The 19,585-nt window shown below is 46.6% G+C and overlaps 1 protein-coding gene across 1 annotated transcript in view; it reads left to right on the top strand.

Annotated features, from left to right (window-relative positions):
- Window positions 1-19,585, top strand: part of LOC139419498 (LHFPL tetraspan subfamily member 7 protein-like) — a 180,344-nt gene that overhangs the window by 32,649 nt on the left and 128,110 nt on the right. The window contains exon 2 of the mRNA XM_071169455.1: window positions 12,169-12,307. Within this exon, the coding sequence (XP_071025556.1) occupies window positions 12,169-12,307 (139 nt within the window). The remainder of the gene's footprint in view (window positions 1-12,168; window positions 12,308-19,585) is intronic.

Here is a 19,585-nt window from a genome sequence, read left to right on the forward strand (position 1 = left end):
TCTCTCCTCCTCTCATCTCTCTCTCCTCCTCTCATCTCTCTCTCCTCCTCTCACCGCTCTCTCCTCATCTCTCTCCTCCTCTCATCTCTCTCCTACTCTCACCGCCCTCTCCTCATCTCTCTCTCTCCTTCTCTCATCTCTCTCTCCTCCTCTCATCTCTCTCTCCTACTCTCACCGCCCTCTCCTCATCTCTCTCTCTCCTCCTCTCATCTCTCTCTCCTCCTCTCATCTCTCTCTCATCTCTCTCTCCTCCTCTCACCGCTCTCTCTGCATCCCTTTCTTCTTATATCTCTCTCCTACTCTCACCGCTCTCTCCTCATCTCTCTCCTCCTCTCATCTCTCACCTACTCTCACCGCCCTCTCCTCATCTCTCTCTCTCCTCCTCTCATCTCTCTCTCCTCCTCTCATCTCTCTCTCCTACTCTCACCGCCCTCTCCTCATCTCTCTCTCTCCTCCTCTCATCTCTCTCTCCTCCTCTCATCTCTCTCTCATCTCTCTCTCCTCCTCTCACCGCTCTCTCTGCATCCCCTTCTTCTTATATCTCTCTCCTCCTCTCACCACTCTCCTGCATCTCTTTCTTCTTGTATCTCTCTCCTCTCACCGCTCCCTCCTCCTCTCACCGCTCTCTCTGAATCTCTTTCTTCTTGTATCTCTCTCCTCCTCTCATCTCTCTCTCCTCCTCATCTCTCGCTCCTCCTCTCACCGCTCTCTCCTCATCTCTCTCCTCCTCTCATCTCTCTCCTACTCTCCCCGCCCTCTCCTCATCTCTCTCTCTCCTCCTCTCATCTCTCTCCTCCTCTCACCTCTCTCTCCTCATCTCTCTCTCCTCATCTCTCTCTCCTCCTCTCACTGCTCTCTCCTCATCTCTCTCTCCTCCTCTCGCGGCTCTCTCCTCATCTCTCTCTCCTCCTCTCACCGCTCTCTCCTCCTCTCACCGCTCTCTCCTCATCTCTCTCTCCTCCTGTCACCACTCTCCTGCATCTCTTTCTTCTTGTATCTCTCTCCTCTCACCGCTCTCTCCTCCTCTCACCGCTCTCTCTGCATCTCTTTCTTCTTGTATCTCTCTCCTCCTCTCATCTCTCTCTCCTCCTCTCATCTCTCTCTCCTCCTCTCACCGCTCTCTCCTCATCTCTCTCCTCATCTCTCTCTCCTCCTCTCACTGCTCTCTCCTCATCTCTCTCTCCTGCTCTCACGGCTCTCTCCTCATCTCTCTCTCCTCCTCTCACCGCTCTCTCCTCCTCTCACCGCTCTCTCCTCATCTCTCTCTCCTCCTGTCACCACTCTCCTGCATCTCTTTCTTCTTGTATCTCTCTCCTCTCACCGCTCTCTCCTCCTCTCACCGCTCTCTCTGCATCTCTTTCTTCTTGTATCTCTCTCCTCCTCTCATCTCTCTCTCCTCCTCATCTCTCGCTCCTCCTCTCACCGCTCTCTCCTCATCTCTCTCCTCCTCTCATCTCTCTCCTACTCTCCCCGCCCTCTCCTCATCTCTCTCTCTCCTCCTCTCATCTCTCTCTCCTCCTCTCACCGCTCTCTCCTCATCTCTCTCTCCTCATCTCTCTCTCCTCCTCTCACTGCTCTCTCCTCATCTCTCTCTCCTCCTCTCGCGGCTCTCTCCTCATCTCTCTCTCCTCCTCTCACCGCTCTCTCCTCCTCTCACCGCTCTCTCCTCATCTCTCTCTCCTCCTGTCACCACTCTCCTGCATCTCTTTCTTCTTGTATCTCTCTCCTCTCACCGCTCTTTCCTCCTCTCACCGCTCTCTCTGCATCTCTTTCTTCTTGTATCTCTCTCCTCCTCTCATCTCTCTCTCCTCCTCTCATCTCTCTCTCCTCCTCTCACCGCTCTCTCCTCATCTCTCTCCTCTCAAATCTCTCCTACTCTCACCGCCCTCTCCTCATCTCTCTCTCTCCTCCTCTCATCTCTCTCTCCTCCTCTCATCTCTCTCTCCTCCTCTCATCTCTCTATCCTCCTCTCACCGCTCTCTCCTCATCTCATCTCTCTCTCCTCCTCTCATCTCTCTCTCCTCCTCTCATCTCTCTCTCATCTCTCTCTCCTCCTCTCACCGCTCTCTCTGCATCCCTTTCTTCTCATATCTCTCTCCTACTCTCACCGCTCTCTCCTCATCTCTCTCTCCTCATCTCTCTCTCCTCCTCTCACCACTCTCCTGCATCTCTTTCTTCTTGTATCTCTCCTCTCAACGCTCTCTCCTCCTCTCATCTCTCTCTCCTCCTCTCATATCTCTCTCATCCTCTCACCTCTCTCTCATCTTTCTATCCTCCCCTCTGCTCTCTTTCCTCCCCTCTGCTCTGTCTCATCTAACTCTCTCCTCCTAACATCTCTCTCTCTCCCCTCTGCTCTTTCCTCCCCTCTCATCTCTCTCCTCCTCTCATCTCTCTCTCCTCTCATCTCTCTCATCCTCTCATCTCTCTCTTTCCCCTCTGCTCTCTTCTCTCTATCCACTCCTCTGCTCTCTCTCCTCCTCTCATCTCTCTCTCTCCCCTCTGCTCTCTTATCTCTCTCTCCTCCTCTCATCTCTCTTTCCTCCCCTCTGCTCTCTTTCCTCCCCTCATCTCTCTCTTTCCCCTCTGCTCTCTTATCTCTCTCTCCTCCTCTCAACTCTCTCTCCTCCTCTCATCTCATGCCCTCCCCTCTGCTCTCTTCTTCGTACAGCTCAGAGTGCTGCTTAGTCAAATAAATAAATCTAACATAATTGTAGATTTCTGCCTCTGTATTCTACCTGCTGTTTGTAAGTGTGCCAGACATACATGCACAGCTACAAAGGGTTTACTATAAATAGCACAATCAGACATAGTTGACTTGGATTTATTTGGCTTGTTTATCAGGCAGATTTCTATAATTTCCACCCTCAACTTCATGCAAACATGCCATTCTGAATGACTACTGTTCATATATCTGCTTGCTTTTTCTGGACTTCTATATTCCCATGTGTTTTTCTCCGTTCTCTGTTTAGCATGAGCCTCAAAGCAAAAAGCAAATGCTATGTTTGTTTGTTATCAAGAGAATTAGGGGAGAAAAATAAAGTATCAATGAAATTAGTCCTCTATTGAAAGAGAAGAAGAAAAAGGAAGAAAGTGAGCCTGCGGTTCCTCTTTTCTCTCTCTTTGACAGCCCCCCACTAACCTGTTATTAAAAGAAGCCTTTTCAGAGGCTCTCGCCCAATCCCTTGGCTAGTCTGAGACTGGGACTGGGATGTCCTCATTAACACAGCTCTGTGAAGACAGTTCGCACCATCCATTTTTCTTAGATCGGATCTGACTGCCGTGTGATGTATTATTTTCCACAATCCAATGGAGTGGGTAGGAAGGGAGGAAACGAGTTAGAAGGAATGAGGGAGGGAGTTTGGGAGCCAGTCAGGTGAGGGAAGAGGTGGTTATTTTATCCGTTGTACCTGACCCTGTGCCTGCCTCCCCCTGGGACAATAACATCCATTTAATTGAGAGTGGGGGGAGATGGGTGGGGGAGAAGGGGCTTTGTGTGTGATGAGGTGGCTGTCTGCTAATGGGGTGTAAGCCCTCGGGTGGAGGATCACTCCTCCTTTAGAGAGCAGGCTTCAGAGGTTTGGGAGAGAGGGAGGGAGGAAGGGGGAGATGGAGGGAGGGAGAGAGGGGGTGTGATGGTGAGGGGAAGAATACTGTAGGCTACATGAAACCGTCTTACAACTTTACAACTATAGAGCCCTGATACAGCTGGACTAACTGAGCCTGTGTTTGAGCGTTAAGGCTTTTTGCAGTGGTGATGTGACTAGATATGTGTGAGCTTGGCTGTGCTGTAGTGTTTTCATCCGTGTATTCTACAGTCATTTCCAATAGCAGTGCAGACTGCTAGTGCAGTGATGTTTAGTGTGGGTGGACAGAGCTGACAGATGGGTTTGATTAAGGTCACATCGTCCTTGATTAGCCTTATGTATAATGTGGGGATGCTATTTTATTACTCCTTATGGACCAATGAGAATTGGCCAAAAATGTAGTCCAATTTCTTAGCGTTTTATCTTAGCAGTGTATATGTGACGATGTGTCTAAGGAAATCTAGCTCTTGATCTATTAAAAACGAAATGTAATTGATCGAATAAAGACTGCACGGGCTGCAATGCTTCCTGATTTTAAGAGGATGCTGAGGAGACAAAATAGCTGTTTTGAAGAATAATATGGCTCTAAAATAGCAGCTGAAGTTAGCTCTGTACTGTGGCCCATAGCCATCCTCTCCACAGCCTTATGCAACAGCCATTCAATAGGTTTCTATAGCTCTGGCATCTGCATAAAGACATCACGTCTCCTGTGGGATGATGGTGCTGTTTGCACACTCAGTTCCTGCTGCTGCTGCTTCTACCACCCACAACAACAGATATTATGGAAATGTTCAGAATATGCATCTCTCCATCTCGGACTTCTCATAGTTCATTGCAGAGGGAATCGAATACATTATTTCCACATTTGTCTTGATCAGACATTGCCCAAGTTGTGCGGTACCTTCAGCTTCCTGCTGAGGTGGTTTTGTTCCTGACCTTGCATTTAGGCCTGTAGACTCAGAGTAGGTACTGAATAGCAGTCTGGAGTTACATTTCTGTGATTCGCTCAAAGAAGTAAAAAACTGCAATAATGCATCAGCATTAGGGGAGACAGTATGGAGAGCAACTAGACCCACTCACCTGCAGTAGGAGGCCATGAAGAGGCCGTGTCGGTCCTTCAGTCATTCCAAAGCACACAGACCGTGGCGTCCATTGCGGTTCCAGGCAGCAGGTGGTAAGTGACCCTGACAAGAAGACAGCTGCCTGTGGCTGAGGCCTGAGAGGAGCCAGGCCAGGGAAACTGGGACGACAAGGGGGAAGAGGGGGCTGAGTTGTGGAATGCACTCCTCAGGCTGTGTGGATGCAGTCCTAAAGAGGGCCTCTGTCCATCGGTCAGTGGCTCTGCACTCCTGCTTTTATGTCCTGTATAGCTGTAGAAAGGATTAGGCAGCCTGTAGGGGAGGCTCTGAGAGGCCACTCCACATGTCTGACTGGGGTATACATGCATGTACACATGTAGACACACGCACACACACACACACACACACACACACACACACACACACACACACACACACACACACACAGGGGTCTGGGTTCGAGAGTGGCTCTGCTCTGTTGGTTGAACTTGACTTTTTGCCCCCCCCCCCCCCCCCCCCCCCCACCAGCACCAACACCCCCACCTGGTTCTGGCTCTTACTGCCTGCTGAAGGGAGGGACTGACCGGGGGCAAACTGCTGGGAAAACAATGAGGAGAGAGAGAGAGTTCGCCCCAGTTCATTCAGCCAGTGAGAAAGTTTAATGGCTGACTTTAGATTCCCGCTGTGTGTTTTGATTAAAGCGTGTCACCTTACCAGCAGGGCCTTATTTCAGCCACGAATATAGTGGATTCCTTATGACAATGATAGGCAGTTTAGTATTACCCCCACTGACTTGCCCAGAATGGGATGGTTACTTTCCCCCTTATGTGGGAGATTATGGGAAACTCCACTCCACTTGGCTCTATGGGAACCCAACACCTACTGCTAAACTAGGCCTGGAAATACATGTCACAGATTAGCATTCCAATCAGCATTCACCTTCAGCATGTTATTGAAGAGGGTAATTACTGTGGAACAGGATCTGAGGGAATAGGAACACCGTAAATCAAATTAATGACCGGTTACATTTCGTAACCGTCGACCATCCTATGTTATAACATGTTAACTTCACCCGTTATTATTCAATGAGGACAATATACATTTACAGGCGCACCCATTTGCAGAGGTGAATTTGAGGAATTTGCCTGTTGTATCCGTGTCTGGTTTCAAGGGAAACTGAAGAACTGTCACGAATATTACCGAAGGTGACTCCCCTTCTTGTTCGGGTGGCGCTCGGCGGTCGTCGTCGCCGGTCTACTAGCTGCCACCGATCCTTTGTTCCGTGTTCGTTTGGTTTTGTCTAATTGGTTGCACCTGTTTCTTGTTTGGTTGTTAGGGTGGGGTTATATAAGTTCGTTCAGCCCGCTTCTGTTTGTGCGGGCTTGTTCGTATGTATGTGTTAGAGTGGTTTGTGTTTGCATTTCGGGTTTCTCGCTGTCCTTTATTTTTTCACATTATTGTTTTCTATTTTGTTCCTGTGATTTATTCTGGACATTAAAGCGTGTTTTTCCCGCATCCTTTTGCTCTCTGCGCCTGACTCCATACCTATACACTCATTGAGCGTTACAAGAACATTCCCACATTCCCATGTCCTCTTCATAAGTGCCTTCTGAATGTCATGTTCTGTCTGGGGCCTGGCTGTCCTCAACATATAAATGAACACTCCCTCCACTTGTCAGGTCATTAATCTCCTCCGCCCTATCCCTCATTTTCTCTCCATCTTGTATTCTCTCAGCATGGGCCCTTGGTGTTGGCTTTTGTCAGCTGTTCAGGGGACAGTCTGACACGACACACACAGATGCACACAAACCTCTCCTCTCTACTAGGCGACTCTCCCCAAGTAAAGATCAATGAGGAGATAGATGTATTATTCAGCACGTTCATTTAGGGGTCTAGCGGCATTTGTGTGACCATTTTGGCAGGGTTATAAGGATTGTCCGGAAAATGATGAAGTTACAAGACAAGTACAGAGTATCAGGGAGGAGGAACAACTGATTAAAAGAGAGAAAAAGAGAGAGAGAAAGTGTGGTAGAGGGAGATGAGGGAGTAGGGGCCCGTCCCAGCTGTGTGTGTACGCGTCAGCTACAGAGACATAAACAAGCCTCACTCAGCCTCTCTCAGGGTAAAGTGATCTTTGTGTAAGCGTGTGTGGGTTAGTATGTGTGTGTGTGTGTGTGATGTGACAGTGTAAAGTTCTGTTTTTGGAGGTGTGTGTGTGTGATGTTACAGTGTAAAGTTGTGTTTTTGGAGGTGTGTGTGTGTGATGTTACAGTGTAAAGTTGTGTTTTTGGAGGTGTGTGATGTTACAGTGTAAAGTTGTGTTTTTGGAGGTGTGTGTGTGTGATGTTACAGTGTAAAGTTGTGTTTTTGGAGGTGTGTGTGTGTGATGTTACAGTGTAAAGTTGTGTTTTTGGAGGTGTGTGTGTGTGATGTTACAGTGTAAAGTTCTGTTTTTGGAGGTGTGTGTGTGTGATGTTACAGTGTAAAGTTGTGTTTTTGGAGGTGTGTGTGTGTGATGTGACAGTGTAAAGTTCTGTTTTTGGAGGTGTGTGTGTGTGATGTTACAGTGTAAAGTTGTGTTTTTGGAGGTGTGTGTGTGTGATGTGACAGTGTAAAGTTGTGTTTTTGGAGGTGTGTGTGTGTGATGTCACAGTGTAAAGTTGTGTTTTTGGAGGTGTGTGACAGAGCGAATGGGCAACAGAACATTATAGTACAGCCGAGGCTCGGCAGACACCGCCGAGGCTCGGCAGACACCGCCGAGGCTCGGCAGACACCGCCGAGGCTCGGCAGACACAGAGAGATGTCAAGGCTGACACTTACTGTGGTCGCCAGCTACACTGTTTCTTCACCGAATGCTGATGTGCCCCGGGTCGAGCTAGCCAAGTGGAGGGACGGAACTAAAAGGAAGGTGTGGAGAGAGAGACGACAGGGAGAGAGAGAATATCGGCCAGCATAGCTGCTGTGCTTTGGGTCTGTGTCATCCCTTACAGTATGCAAAACAATACCAGTTTACAGACAACAGCACCCACACGTCAGTTGAGTACCATAACAAATACATCACGTCTTCATGCTTATCAGTTAGGCTGCAGCGGGTATGAACTCACTTTACCCAGAGTCCTTTATACAGGTGATGCTTTAGAATGTCAAGAGGCTGGGTTGTTTATGTCAAGGGTATGTATGTATGTGTGTGTGTGTGTGTGTGTGTGTGTGTGTGTGTGTGTGTGTGTGTGTGTGTGTGTATGTGTGTGTGTGTGTGTGTGTGTGTGTGTGTGTGTGTGTGTGTGTGTGTGTGTGTGTGTGTGTGTGTGTGTGTGTGTGTGTGTGTATGTATGTATGTATGTATGTATGTATGCATGCATGCATGCAGAGAGCACTAATGGGCTGGTCTTTATGCTGCTGTTATAACAGAATTAAGAGGTTAGGATGTGCACTTTCACAAGCTCCATGGAAATACTATTGTGATTCTTTCTTTGGAGAGAGGACAGGTTGTTTTATGGCTGCAACAGCACTTGTGCTCAGCTCCTTCCAAACCACCAATTGTATAACTCCCAATTATACAATGAAATGTTATTAGCCTTTAGTGTGTAATCCTTGGCTTCCTTGACTTCATTTGAAAAGGTTACCCATGGAGCCTCCACCTGAATGATACCTTATTACTCAAGTCCCTTGGTTTATTTAGGTCTGCAGCAGTGCTGCAACTAGTATTACTCTCCAGTACAGGCCTTGGATGTGATATTGGATTTGTTAGGAGTAGGAAACCAATAAAACAGTCTTTATGACTGAGCCCCAGCCCTGACCATCGGGATGTGTGGGGCCGTGTGCTTTTGTGCTAGTGTTTTAGGATGTGTGTGAGTGACTGTGTGTGGTTTAACATTTCTGTAGTCTTATGCCACAGGGCTGACCACCCTGGGCCAGTGTTTCCTATATATCTACTTTAGATGCGGAACAGCCACAGTGATAATAATGTCCTCATATAACAGGATAGGGCTGTTCTCCACTGTCTATTCATTCTCCTCATGTTCTCCACTGTCTATTCATTCTCCTCATGTTCTCCACTGTCTATGCATTCTCCTCATGTTCTCCACTGTCTATTCATTCTCCTCATGTTCTCCACTGTCTATTCATTCTCCTCATGTTCTCCACTGTCTATTCATTCTCCTCATGTTCTCCACTGTCTATGCATTCTCCTCATGTTCTCCACTGTCTATTCATTCTCCTCATGTTCTCCACTGTCTATTCATTCTCCTCATATTCTCCACTGTCTATTCATTCTCCTCATGTTCTCCACTGTCTATTCATTCTCCTCATGTTCTCCACTGTCTTCATTCTCCTCATGTTCTCCACTGTCTATTCATTCTCCTCATGTTCTCCACTGTCTATTCATTCTCCTCATGTTCTCCACTGTCTATTCATTCTCCTCATGTTCTCCACTGTCTATTCATTCTCCTCATGTTCTCCACTGTCTATTCATTCTCCTCATGTTCTCCACTGTCTATTCATTCTCCTCATGTTCTCCACCAAAATCAGAATGGACATTTTTGTTTTTACAATTTCCCTCTTCAGTGTGACTTCAAATTGACTTTCTCCATCTCCATCTTGTTGTGCTGTTTAATTCCTCTGCGTAGTTATTCACATATAATTACAATCTATTTAGAAAGCATCACTGAAAATGTCAGCGCTATTAGAACCCAATTTTCTACTAAGTAACTGTGCTCTAAGCAGTGTGTAGCATGCCACAATGCAGCAGTGGAAAAGGGCCTCTCATGTCTTTCTGTCTTGTCTGTAAGTAAACGATGTGATGATAATGAGGTCATTATAACGTGTTTGTATCATCAACAGCTGAACACTTCCGACACATGCTCGCAGAGAAACACACATGTGAAGACTTGATTGATGTTGGCCGCGTAGATTGAAATTTAGGTTTTGTTTTATAGACGCCAACGGGGCAACAACTGTGATAGGCTTTATTAGTCTCGGGAGTTCCTTTACATGGCAAGTGTAAAATGCCATGTGAATAAATCTATTACTGCTTCCCAGTTAATTTGCTGAATGAAACAAGATAGCCACAGAAACACACCAACAACTCTTCTGGTAGTGGAGAAATATGCTGTAACCTGTAGCTCCATACAGTAAATGACTGCTTCTGCTAAGTGGGTATGTATTTTGGGGACTATAATACTGTGGTGAATAGATGGCCTTCCCCACTCCAGCCTTGCCCCCCCCCCCCCCCCTTCCCTCCCCTCTCCTCTGCTCTATGAGGCCCAGCATATTTTTTATGTGTCACTATGAATGTAAAAGAGCCCGGCAGGGAGGCAACTAGGCTCTACACTAGGAGGCTGTGAGCCAAGCAGGATCCAGCAACGGGGGAAAGAACTAGACATTCCCATGCATACATAAATATCATTTTAGTGAGAGAGGAAAAGAGAATAAAGAACATAATATTGAATGGCTTTTCTATATCCGTTAGCCTAGTCTGCATACCTTCCTCTCACCTCTCATAATATCAGCAATGCAGCACCAGCACCTTTGTCATTACCATCATCGTCATCATCACCATCATCGTAAATCAATATTGTTCACTGTTGATTATTGCTTGGATTATGATCCATTAATAAACGTTGATTTAACCCAGTGTAACAGCACATATCTCCTCCCTCCTTTTCTTTCTGACTCCTTCGTAATGATGGAGCTATTCAGCTGCACAATTATTTTTCTTGGAAGATAATGACACAATTCTAAAAAGGTTGCATTCTGAATTTCTTTCCACAATCACCAGACACACTTGTAAAGGACACTCACTATTGTGACTGTGAGTGCTTTGAGTGCAATGTAAGAGCTTTATAAATTACAGTGTTTGAGAGGGAAGGCATTGACTGATACTCTATGTATGATAGATAAAGATAACTAATTTAATCTTAACCAAGTTATTCTGTTGTAGTTATTGCATCTCTGCTCTAAATAGAGTATAGAGTAACTTATCTCAGAAAAGCAGGGGTTGCTGCTTTTTCATATCTCTCCTTTTTTTTCTTACCTTCATCAAAAAATGAAGGCAACCGTCCCCATTTTCTCCGGGGGTAGGAATAGATGTATGAAGGAGGACGTGCAGCAGCTTTATCAAAGCCAGAGACAGTCAGTGTGAGACAGAGTTAAGGCCTAATGAATGAAGAGACTCCTTGCTCACACACACTTTTTCAGTTCTGCCCACACATTTTCTATGTGATTGAGGTCAGGGCTTTGTGATGGCCATTCCAATACCTTGACATTATTGTCCTTAAGCCATTTTGCCACAATTTTGGAAGCATGCTTGGGGTCATTGTCCATTTGGAAGAACCATTTGCGACCAAGCTTGAACTTCCTAAATTATGTCTTGAGATGTTGCTTCAATATATCCACATAATTTTCCTGCGTCATTATGCCATCTATTTTGTGAAGTGCGCCAGTCCCTCCTGCAGCAAAGCACCCCCACAACATGATGCTGCCACCCCCATGCTTCACGGTTGGGATGGTGTTCTTCGGCTTGCAAGCCTCCCCCTTTTTCCTCGAAACATAACGATGGTCATTATGGCCAAACAGTTCTATTTTTGTTTCATCAGACCAGAGGACATTTCTCCAAAAAGTACAATCTTTGTCCCCATGTGCAGTTGCAAACTGTAGTCCGGCTTTATGGCGGTTTTGGAGCAGTGGCTTCTTCCTTGCTGAGTGGCCTTTCAGGTTATGTCGATATAGGACTCGTTTTACTGTGGATATAGATACTTTTGTACCTGTTTCCTCCAGCATCTTCACAAGGTCCTTTGCTGTTGTTCTGGGATTGATTTGCACTTTTCGCATCAAAGTACGTTAATCTTTAGAAGACAGAACGCGTCTCCTTCCTGAGCGGTATGACGGCTGCGTGGTCCCATGGTGTTTATACTTGCGTACTATTGTTTGTACAGATGAACGTGGTACCTTCAGGCGTTTAGAAATTGCTCCCAAGGATGAACCAGACTTGTGGAGGTCTACAATTCTTTTGGCGGATTTCTTTAGATTTTCCCATGATGTCAAGCAAGGAGGCACTGAGTTTGAAATAGACCTTGAAATACATCCACAGGTACACCTCCAATTGACTGAAATTATGTCATTTAGCCTATCAGCTTTTAAAGCCATGACATAATTTTCTGGAATTTTCCAAGCTGTTTGAAGGTACAGTCAACTTAGTGTATGTAAACCTCTGACCCACTGGAATTGTGATACAGTGAATTATAAGTGAAATAATCTGTCTGTAAACAATTGTTGTAAAAATTACTTGTGTCATGCACAAAGTAGATCTCCTAACCGATTTGCCAAAACTATAGTTTGTTATCAAGAAATTTGTGGAGTGGTTGAAAAACGAGTTTTAATGACTCCAACCTAAGTGTATGTAAACTTCCCGACTTCAACTGTATACCTACTACACGTATATGTGTCACAGTCACTATTGACAATGTCTTTGGATAAAAGCATCTGATTAAATGTTCTGTGTGTTTCAGACGAGTGTAGTGCTCTGTTCTGGAGGATGTGCTGTACTGGCGGTCAGCTCCCTGTTGGCCATCATCACCATCTTCTTGCCCAGCGGAGGCTGTGAGAGGAGGATCTGTACACTGGCTGGATACATGCAGATGACTGCGGGTGAGTACAGATCAAACACTTCACAAACAACACACACACTTTCTATTACCTAGACGATAGATTGATTTGTTTAATCAACGGCTGACATACAAGTTCAAGGCGAATCATAAGAAGGCATTAGTTATGAATGAAGTCCCTTGGTCACATTTTTCTGCTTGGACCTTCTTTAGTGATCTAGATAGGCTACATGTTCATCCTCAGTGTTCTCTATAGGTAAGAGACAGCTCAGTGTACAGATACTTACGAGCGACACACAGATAAAGCTGCCTATCATCTGAAGTGAAGAGGAGCTCACTTTGTTGCCAAGGCACATCACTCACACCAAACCAAACGGAAGCTGCTGCTCTTCAGGCCTCCAGCGGGCCGTTGCTAGGTTACGGGCTGCGGTGCGGTGGTGGAGTGAAGTGTTATGCTGGCGTAGAGCGATATGAGGAGGGCACTGGGGAGATTTAGAGGAGGCAGGAAAAAGACAATTACGGACCCTTAACACAGGTCATTGGTTCAGGAGGACGTGTGTCTTATCAAGGCCCTGCTTTCATTCAAACAGAGAAGTAGCCCTATAAACTAAGCATGGTTACTGGTGATGAGATGTTCAGGGTTTAATGTGATGTACACACGACACCAGCCAAGTAAACTAAGCATGGTTACTGGTGATGAGATGTTCAGGGTTTAATGTGATGTACACACGACACCAGCCAAGTAAACTAAGCATGGTTACTGGTGATGAGATGTTCAGGGTTTAATGTGATGTACACACGACACCAGCCAAGTAAACTAAGCATGGTTACTGGTGATGAGATGTTCAGGGTTTAATGTGATGTACACACGACACCAGCCAAATAAACTAAGCAGCCCTAGCCGCTGCCCACCACCCTGGTGCATAGGCCTTCCACTCACTGTATAGAGTGTGTGTGCACGTTTGTCCGTTCATGTGTGTTTGTCTGTAGTTACGTGTTTATCACATTGTGTGAGGTTAGGATATCTGAAGGACACACACTACTGTCGTGTCTTTGCCTATGCCAGATTAAGTGATATGACATGCTATTCTATAAAATCCTTTCTCTGTAATTAATATTACCTGATTGAGCTAATCATGTAAATGTAATTAACTAGAAAGTCGGGCACCACGAAATAATATCTATAGAGCTGTTATCTTCCGAATAAACTCTTAAAGACCTAGTAATATTTTACATCAATGGCAGTCAATATCAATCGTCACCTTATTTCAGTCTCATCTGAAAGTTGTAAATTCTTGGTTATCTTCACGAACCCCGGCTAACAAGTTGAATCAGCAACACAAAATTGGGTTGAATTATTTATTTACTAAATACCTAACTAATCACACATAATTACATATACACAGAATGAACCATACATTGATTACAAATTATGTCAAGGAAAACGTCCCTAGAGTACGGAGCAGATATGACAGCTGGTTACCCAAAGAAAAGGGGGATGGGTTTGAGTGAAAGAACGGGAAGACTGAAGAACAAAGGGAGAAGCGATGTCTCTATCGGGCCGCTACTCTATCGTAAATACAGAATCTTGTGCATTCTAAATTACCGCCCATTTGGAAAAGGAAAATGCAATAAATATTTACTCTGAGCTGCACTTCGGTAGGTTGGTCGTAGATGCTGGTCGTGTTGGCCAACAGAGATCTTCCTGTCCTCGGAAGAATGTCTCTGGTGGTAAATTGGATACGTTATAGTAACGTCGTTGTGTGGTAGATGGGATATTCTTTCTGTTCTTTCCGAGCCCACGTTTGCAGCTGCTGTTGCTAACTGAACGGCTAGGAGGTATCACCTCTGTAGTGAATAAGAGTTCAAAATTCATACCATTCGCAACCGAAGCTCACACTGAGGTTGGCTTCGTTCTGTAGTTATTATCTGAACCCTTCTGACATCGGATCATCATCTTAATGTACCCGGAACAGCAAGTTATATTGTCGTCAAGGCTTTATATAGGAAGGGAGAGGAGGGCGTGTTTCATAGTTTAACCAATGTCTCTTCACATGGGCGGGCCACTGAGTCGGGCCTAATTCACTCATGAAAACCCAATTCTCACATTTTAGAAGCTAAAATCACATTTCATCCCCTCCCAAATAATTTCATATTCAAACATTTAAATTGCACAACAATTCCATGTGAATCTGATAACTATAATGTGTAGACTTGTCCACTGTACAGTTTATGTCATCCTATCATTGATGAGAATGTCTCAGATGACAACCGAACTGACATCATATTCATTAAGTACCAATGCATATGTTCAACTGGTTGGATTACCAAAATATGGTTTATTTCCCCCCCACCTTCTGATGTTCCCAGTATCATACAGTAAACTATAACAGAGAGGAGGAGAGTGGAGAAAGGACTGGCTAATAAAGTACTGCTTTATTTCCTAGATTGAAAACTGTACTATCCTGAAATATGTCCAGTCTGAGAAAAAAATCCCCTCGAACACTTTTGCAGACTGGGCTTTTCAGACACTTTCTTTGGAAACATTCCTGGATTTCCTGTCGACAGCCCTTTTGAAAACCTTTGGTATTTTTTGCCGCACCTTGTAGTTTAGAAATGAACAAGTCTCACAACTCTCACAGTTTTAGCACTCAGTCAGTTCCCCCTGATTCTCTCACTACACAGCAAAATCTTCAGTGTTCATATCCTGGTATAAGCAGTTTTGGTGTTGATATGGTATTACTTTGTCATACTTTGAACTGACTGAATGCCAGTTGGTGTTGTTTCTATATTGTGGAGCTCTGCCCCATAGGATAGCTCTGATCCTAGTGGTTTACCCTGCTGCCTAGGCAACGAACAGCCGGAGAGAAAATTATGCACACACCTGCAGCCAATAGGAGTACAGGTGTACTTATATAAGGGGATTCTTCCCCACAATCAGCCTCCCATTATCTTCAGTGACAGGACTGGACTGAAGAATCCTAGAAGAGAAGAGAGAAGACTCAGGATGAACACGCTGTCAATATCATGGTCTCGATGTCATCCTTCATGAGCACGCCTTTTCTACCCCCAAAATATATTTTAATTAAGAGCACAGTGTCGCTGCTCCACTATGGCGTCTATGAACCCACACAACTTATGTTTTGTGTGTTTGGATTCGCAGCACGCTAGGGGCGACCTCACAGATCCCCCGGAATGCCCAAGCTGCACCCTCCTTTCTTTAAAGGAGAGGAAACAGCTGTGGGGTTTTTGCAGGGTAGATCTCCCTCTGGAAGACGCCATGTCTGTTCTAGCCTCAGGTTCTGAGGCGTCATATGACGACGGCGCCTCCGGAGATGGCGAAGATGTTGGGAAGTGTCTGGGTTTTTCTCCGGGAAAAATCCAGTCTACTGACCGAGGCTGACATGGCCCCCTCCCTAGGGAGAGTGAGGGGAATTTCACATCCTTGGGTGAGGAAGAGAGTTCTTAGCAGCCCCCTCCTACGCAATGGCCTCTTTGCGCTCTGACTTTACAGGGCTCAATGAGCGGGCCGCGAGCCGTCTAAATACACTGCCCCCCGTTCCCCCCAACCCAGAGGTGGATATGATAGTGGGCGGCCCATACTCTACACTGAAACGGGCGGCACGCTTTGGGTAGCTAGAGGAGGAGAAGATGCAGCTCGCTAGACACCTGCCATTGACAGGAGGGTCTAGAGCAGGTTCAAAAGAGCCTCCTCACTCCACCTTCTCTAGTAGACCTGGGTCTACAGCCAGACGGAGAGCCCGTCGAGCAGCAGCACCCGGTGCACCAGGAGCGGGCTGCGCCCATCCGGCAGCATCAGAGATGGCAGAGGCTCCACTGGTGAGAGAGATTTTCATTTCCTCGCCCTGATGGCCTAGGTGCAGCCAGAAGAGACGACGGCCATGACGGGACGAGGGGGAGAGGACGAGAGAGAGCGCAGCACTTCGTGTGACAGCGCCCACTGCTCTTCCCCCACCCCTGCAAAGGGCCAGTGTCAGTTGTTAATAAAGAATGTATTCCATCTACCTTTGTCACAAGAGAACCTCTTTTCAAATAACAAACTTCAGGTTCAGACCATTCAGGTTTCCTTCTCTCTCTATCTCTCTCTCTCTTCCTGTCACCACTCTGTGTGTAGTACAGCCCATCATGAGTGCATGGCTGAGCACACACATGAGGATGTTGTGGAAATGACATGAATGGCAGCAAAGCGGACACTCTTGATGAGCCGCTATGCTATACCTCATAAAAACCCTGTACCCCCAGGAGTAATGTGGTTAAGGGCTTAAAGAGCAGCTTGCGTACACAGCCCCATGTTGGGCCGATGACGCAATCGCTGTTGGGGGACGGCAAACTAACTCAGGCAGGCGTCTCAGTTAGTGCAGCTCAGACCCGTGCTGCGTTCACGGAGGGCTGGAACCACAAGGTTACACATATAACCAAAGTGTCGGCACCCCCGGTTCTCACAGAAAGCGCCAAAAGTTCCTCCCCCTTTCGAGGGGGCCCACCCTGGGCTGTCCCACCACATCAGTGTCGAGGGACAGCGGCGACTTGGGCCGTAGAGGAATACAGGTCCTTTCTACTGTCTGTACCACAGCTTTGGGCTCTCCCGCTCTCAGAGCATTACTCAGTGTGGCAGCGAAGCTGCACCCTTTCCCCCTGGCTAAGCCGGAAGCTGGAGAAGGGTTATGCCATCCAATTCCACCGAACTCCTCCCGTTTTTCGGGCGTGGTGGAGACTGTGATGAAAACGCCAGAGAAAGTAGCCGCTCTTGTGAAAAAGATTACGAAACTTTTGGTGAAGGAAGCAGTCACAGTTGTTCCCCAAGAGCAAAGGAACAGCAGGCTATATTCGCCCTACTTCCTAGTGCCAAAAAAGCAGGGGGAATGAGGCCAATATTGGATTTACGCACTCTCAATGAGAGCGTAGCCAAACTGCCCTTTCGAATGCTTACGACAAAACGTCTTCTGGAATGTATCCACAACAAAGACTTGGCACCTCGCACCTTTTCCTAATGCGTGGAGGCGGCATTGGAACTTTTGCGTTGTCAAGGGATAAGGCTACTAACCTACCTAGATAACCTACTGGTTCTCGCCCTGTCAGCAGAGCTGGCGATCGCACACACGACACAGACAGTGATTCATCTCACACGTCTGAGGTTCGCTGTGAATTGGGAAAAGAGTGCGCCCTGGCAAAGTCATTGGATTGTCTACCTGGGATTACAACTAGACACTGTGACTATGAAGGCTCGAATTTCAGATCCTCAACTGGCTGCCTTGTTGCTAGCCCTACGAAGGTTTTATCCGAATCACACGGTGACGGCGCATTCCATCATAACACTCTTGGGTCTGCCCACTCCATGGTTCCGCTGGGACTTCTACACATGCACAGAACACAGCGATGGTTTGCCCAACTATGACTGGACCCAGTGAGGAACCGTCGTCGGTTGTTGGTAGTTCCCCTCTCACTCAGAGTGGACCTGAACTATTGGAGAGACTTGTGTAGTGTCCTCCAACATTCTGGTGCTTACAGACGCTTTTCTGACATGTCAGGCTCGGGCGGTTGGAGGTGTGTTGCCTCCCTTGGGACGCCACATGGTTGGAAAACCGAACCACAGTAGCCTACATAAATTGCCAAGGATGAGTCAGGTCTCCTGCACTCCACCGGGTGGTGGAGGAATTGTGGCTGTGGGCTCATGAGCACCTTCGTTCATTGACAGCAGCACACATTCCAGGCTATCAGAACATTGAAGTATACCTCATGTCTCAAGGGGTACCCGAGACGATGAGTGGCAGCTGCACCCCGACATTGTTCTCCAAATATGGGAACGGTTCGGGAGAGGCGAGGTGGACCTATTCACGTCATGTGTGAATGCGCAGTGTCCCCTATGGTTCTCGCTACGAGGTCAGGACGACGCTTCTGCGCACCAACCGTGGCCAGATGTTTTCCTGTACGCATTTCCACCGCTGTACTGCATTCTCCCACTGCTAGCCCGCGTGAGAACAGAAGGGCTGTCAATCATATTGATAGCCCACGATCACCCACTAGGAGCAGAGCTCCCCTATGGGGCGGAGCTCCACGATATAGAACGATTACCGGAGTTGTAACTCCAGTTCTATGAGTGGAGCGGAGCCCCATTAGGACTTAAGGCCCTGCCGGAAGGATTAGGGATATCGTTTCTGTAACTATTAGACAAATCTTTAATACTGACTGAGTTTGAGTTCATATATCTGCTTGTACAGATTAGTATGGCTCATATTCTGTTTTATCTGCCCACTAGTCATTGCCTATGCCTCTAGACTGAGTAGGGCGGATTAGACTGAGGACACAGTACATTGTGACACGGTCTGTTTTCATAGTGTGTTACAGTACTGCGAGATTTGGCTGCAGCCATTGCTGTGCCCGACTTTTTCATTAAGTGGGAAGTGTTAGGCTCGGCATGGTGTACATTTTGGAGCATTGCGCTCCGCCTTAAACCACTAGGAGCAGAGCTCCCCTATGGGGCGGAGCTCCACGATATAGAACGATAGTTACCGGAGTTGTAACTCCAGTTCTATGCGTGGAGCGGAGCCCCATAAAGACTTAAGGCCCTGCCGATCCCCAGTCTCGCTGAAGATAATTTTTCGTGAGGCTGATTGTGGGGAAGCATCCCCTTGTATAGGGAGACCTGTACTCCTATTGGCTGCAGGTGTGTGCATAATTTTCTCTCTGGCTGTTCACTGCCTAGGCAGTGAGGTAAACCACTAGGAGCAGAGCTCCCCTATGGGACTCCGCTCCACTCATAGAACTGGAGCTACAACTCCGGTAACTATCGTTTTTAAGCTGTCGTTAAAAAATACTGTTCAATCAGGGTGTCAAATTGGCCAGTGTTACCTGGTGTTGATTTTTCAGTTTAACTTTCTTGAGTTGATTCAAGTGTTAAATCAACATTCATTGGTGTAAAATAACCCCAGTGTTTGTGTTAACCTCTCTGGGATATGTGGTACGCTAGCGTCCCACCTGGCCAAAAGCCAGAGAAAATGCAGAGCGCCAAATTCAAATAAATTACTATAAAAATCAAACTTTCATGAAATCACACATGCAAGATAGCAAATTAAAGCTACACTTGTTGTGAATCCAGCCAACATGTCAGATTTCAAAATGCAAACGATGCTATTATCTGAGGATGGCACCATAGTAAACAAAGAGAGAAAAGCATATTTCAACCCTGCAGGCGCGACATAAAATGCAGAAATAAAAATATAATTTACGCCTTACCTTTGACGAGCTTCTTTTGTTGGCACTCCAATATGTCCCATAAACATCACAAATGGTCCTTTTGTTC

The sequence above is a fragment of the Oncorhynchus clarkii genome, chromosome 10 (genome assembly GCF_045791955.1).
Source record: "Oncorhynchus clarkii lewisi isolate Uvic-CL-2024 chromosome 10, UVic_Ocla_1.0, whole genome shotgun sequence".
Lineage (NCBI taxonomy): Eukaryota > Metazoa > Chordata > Actinopteri > Salmoniformes > Salmonidae > Oncorhynchus > Oncorhynchus clarkii.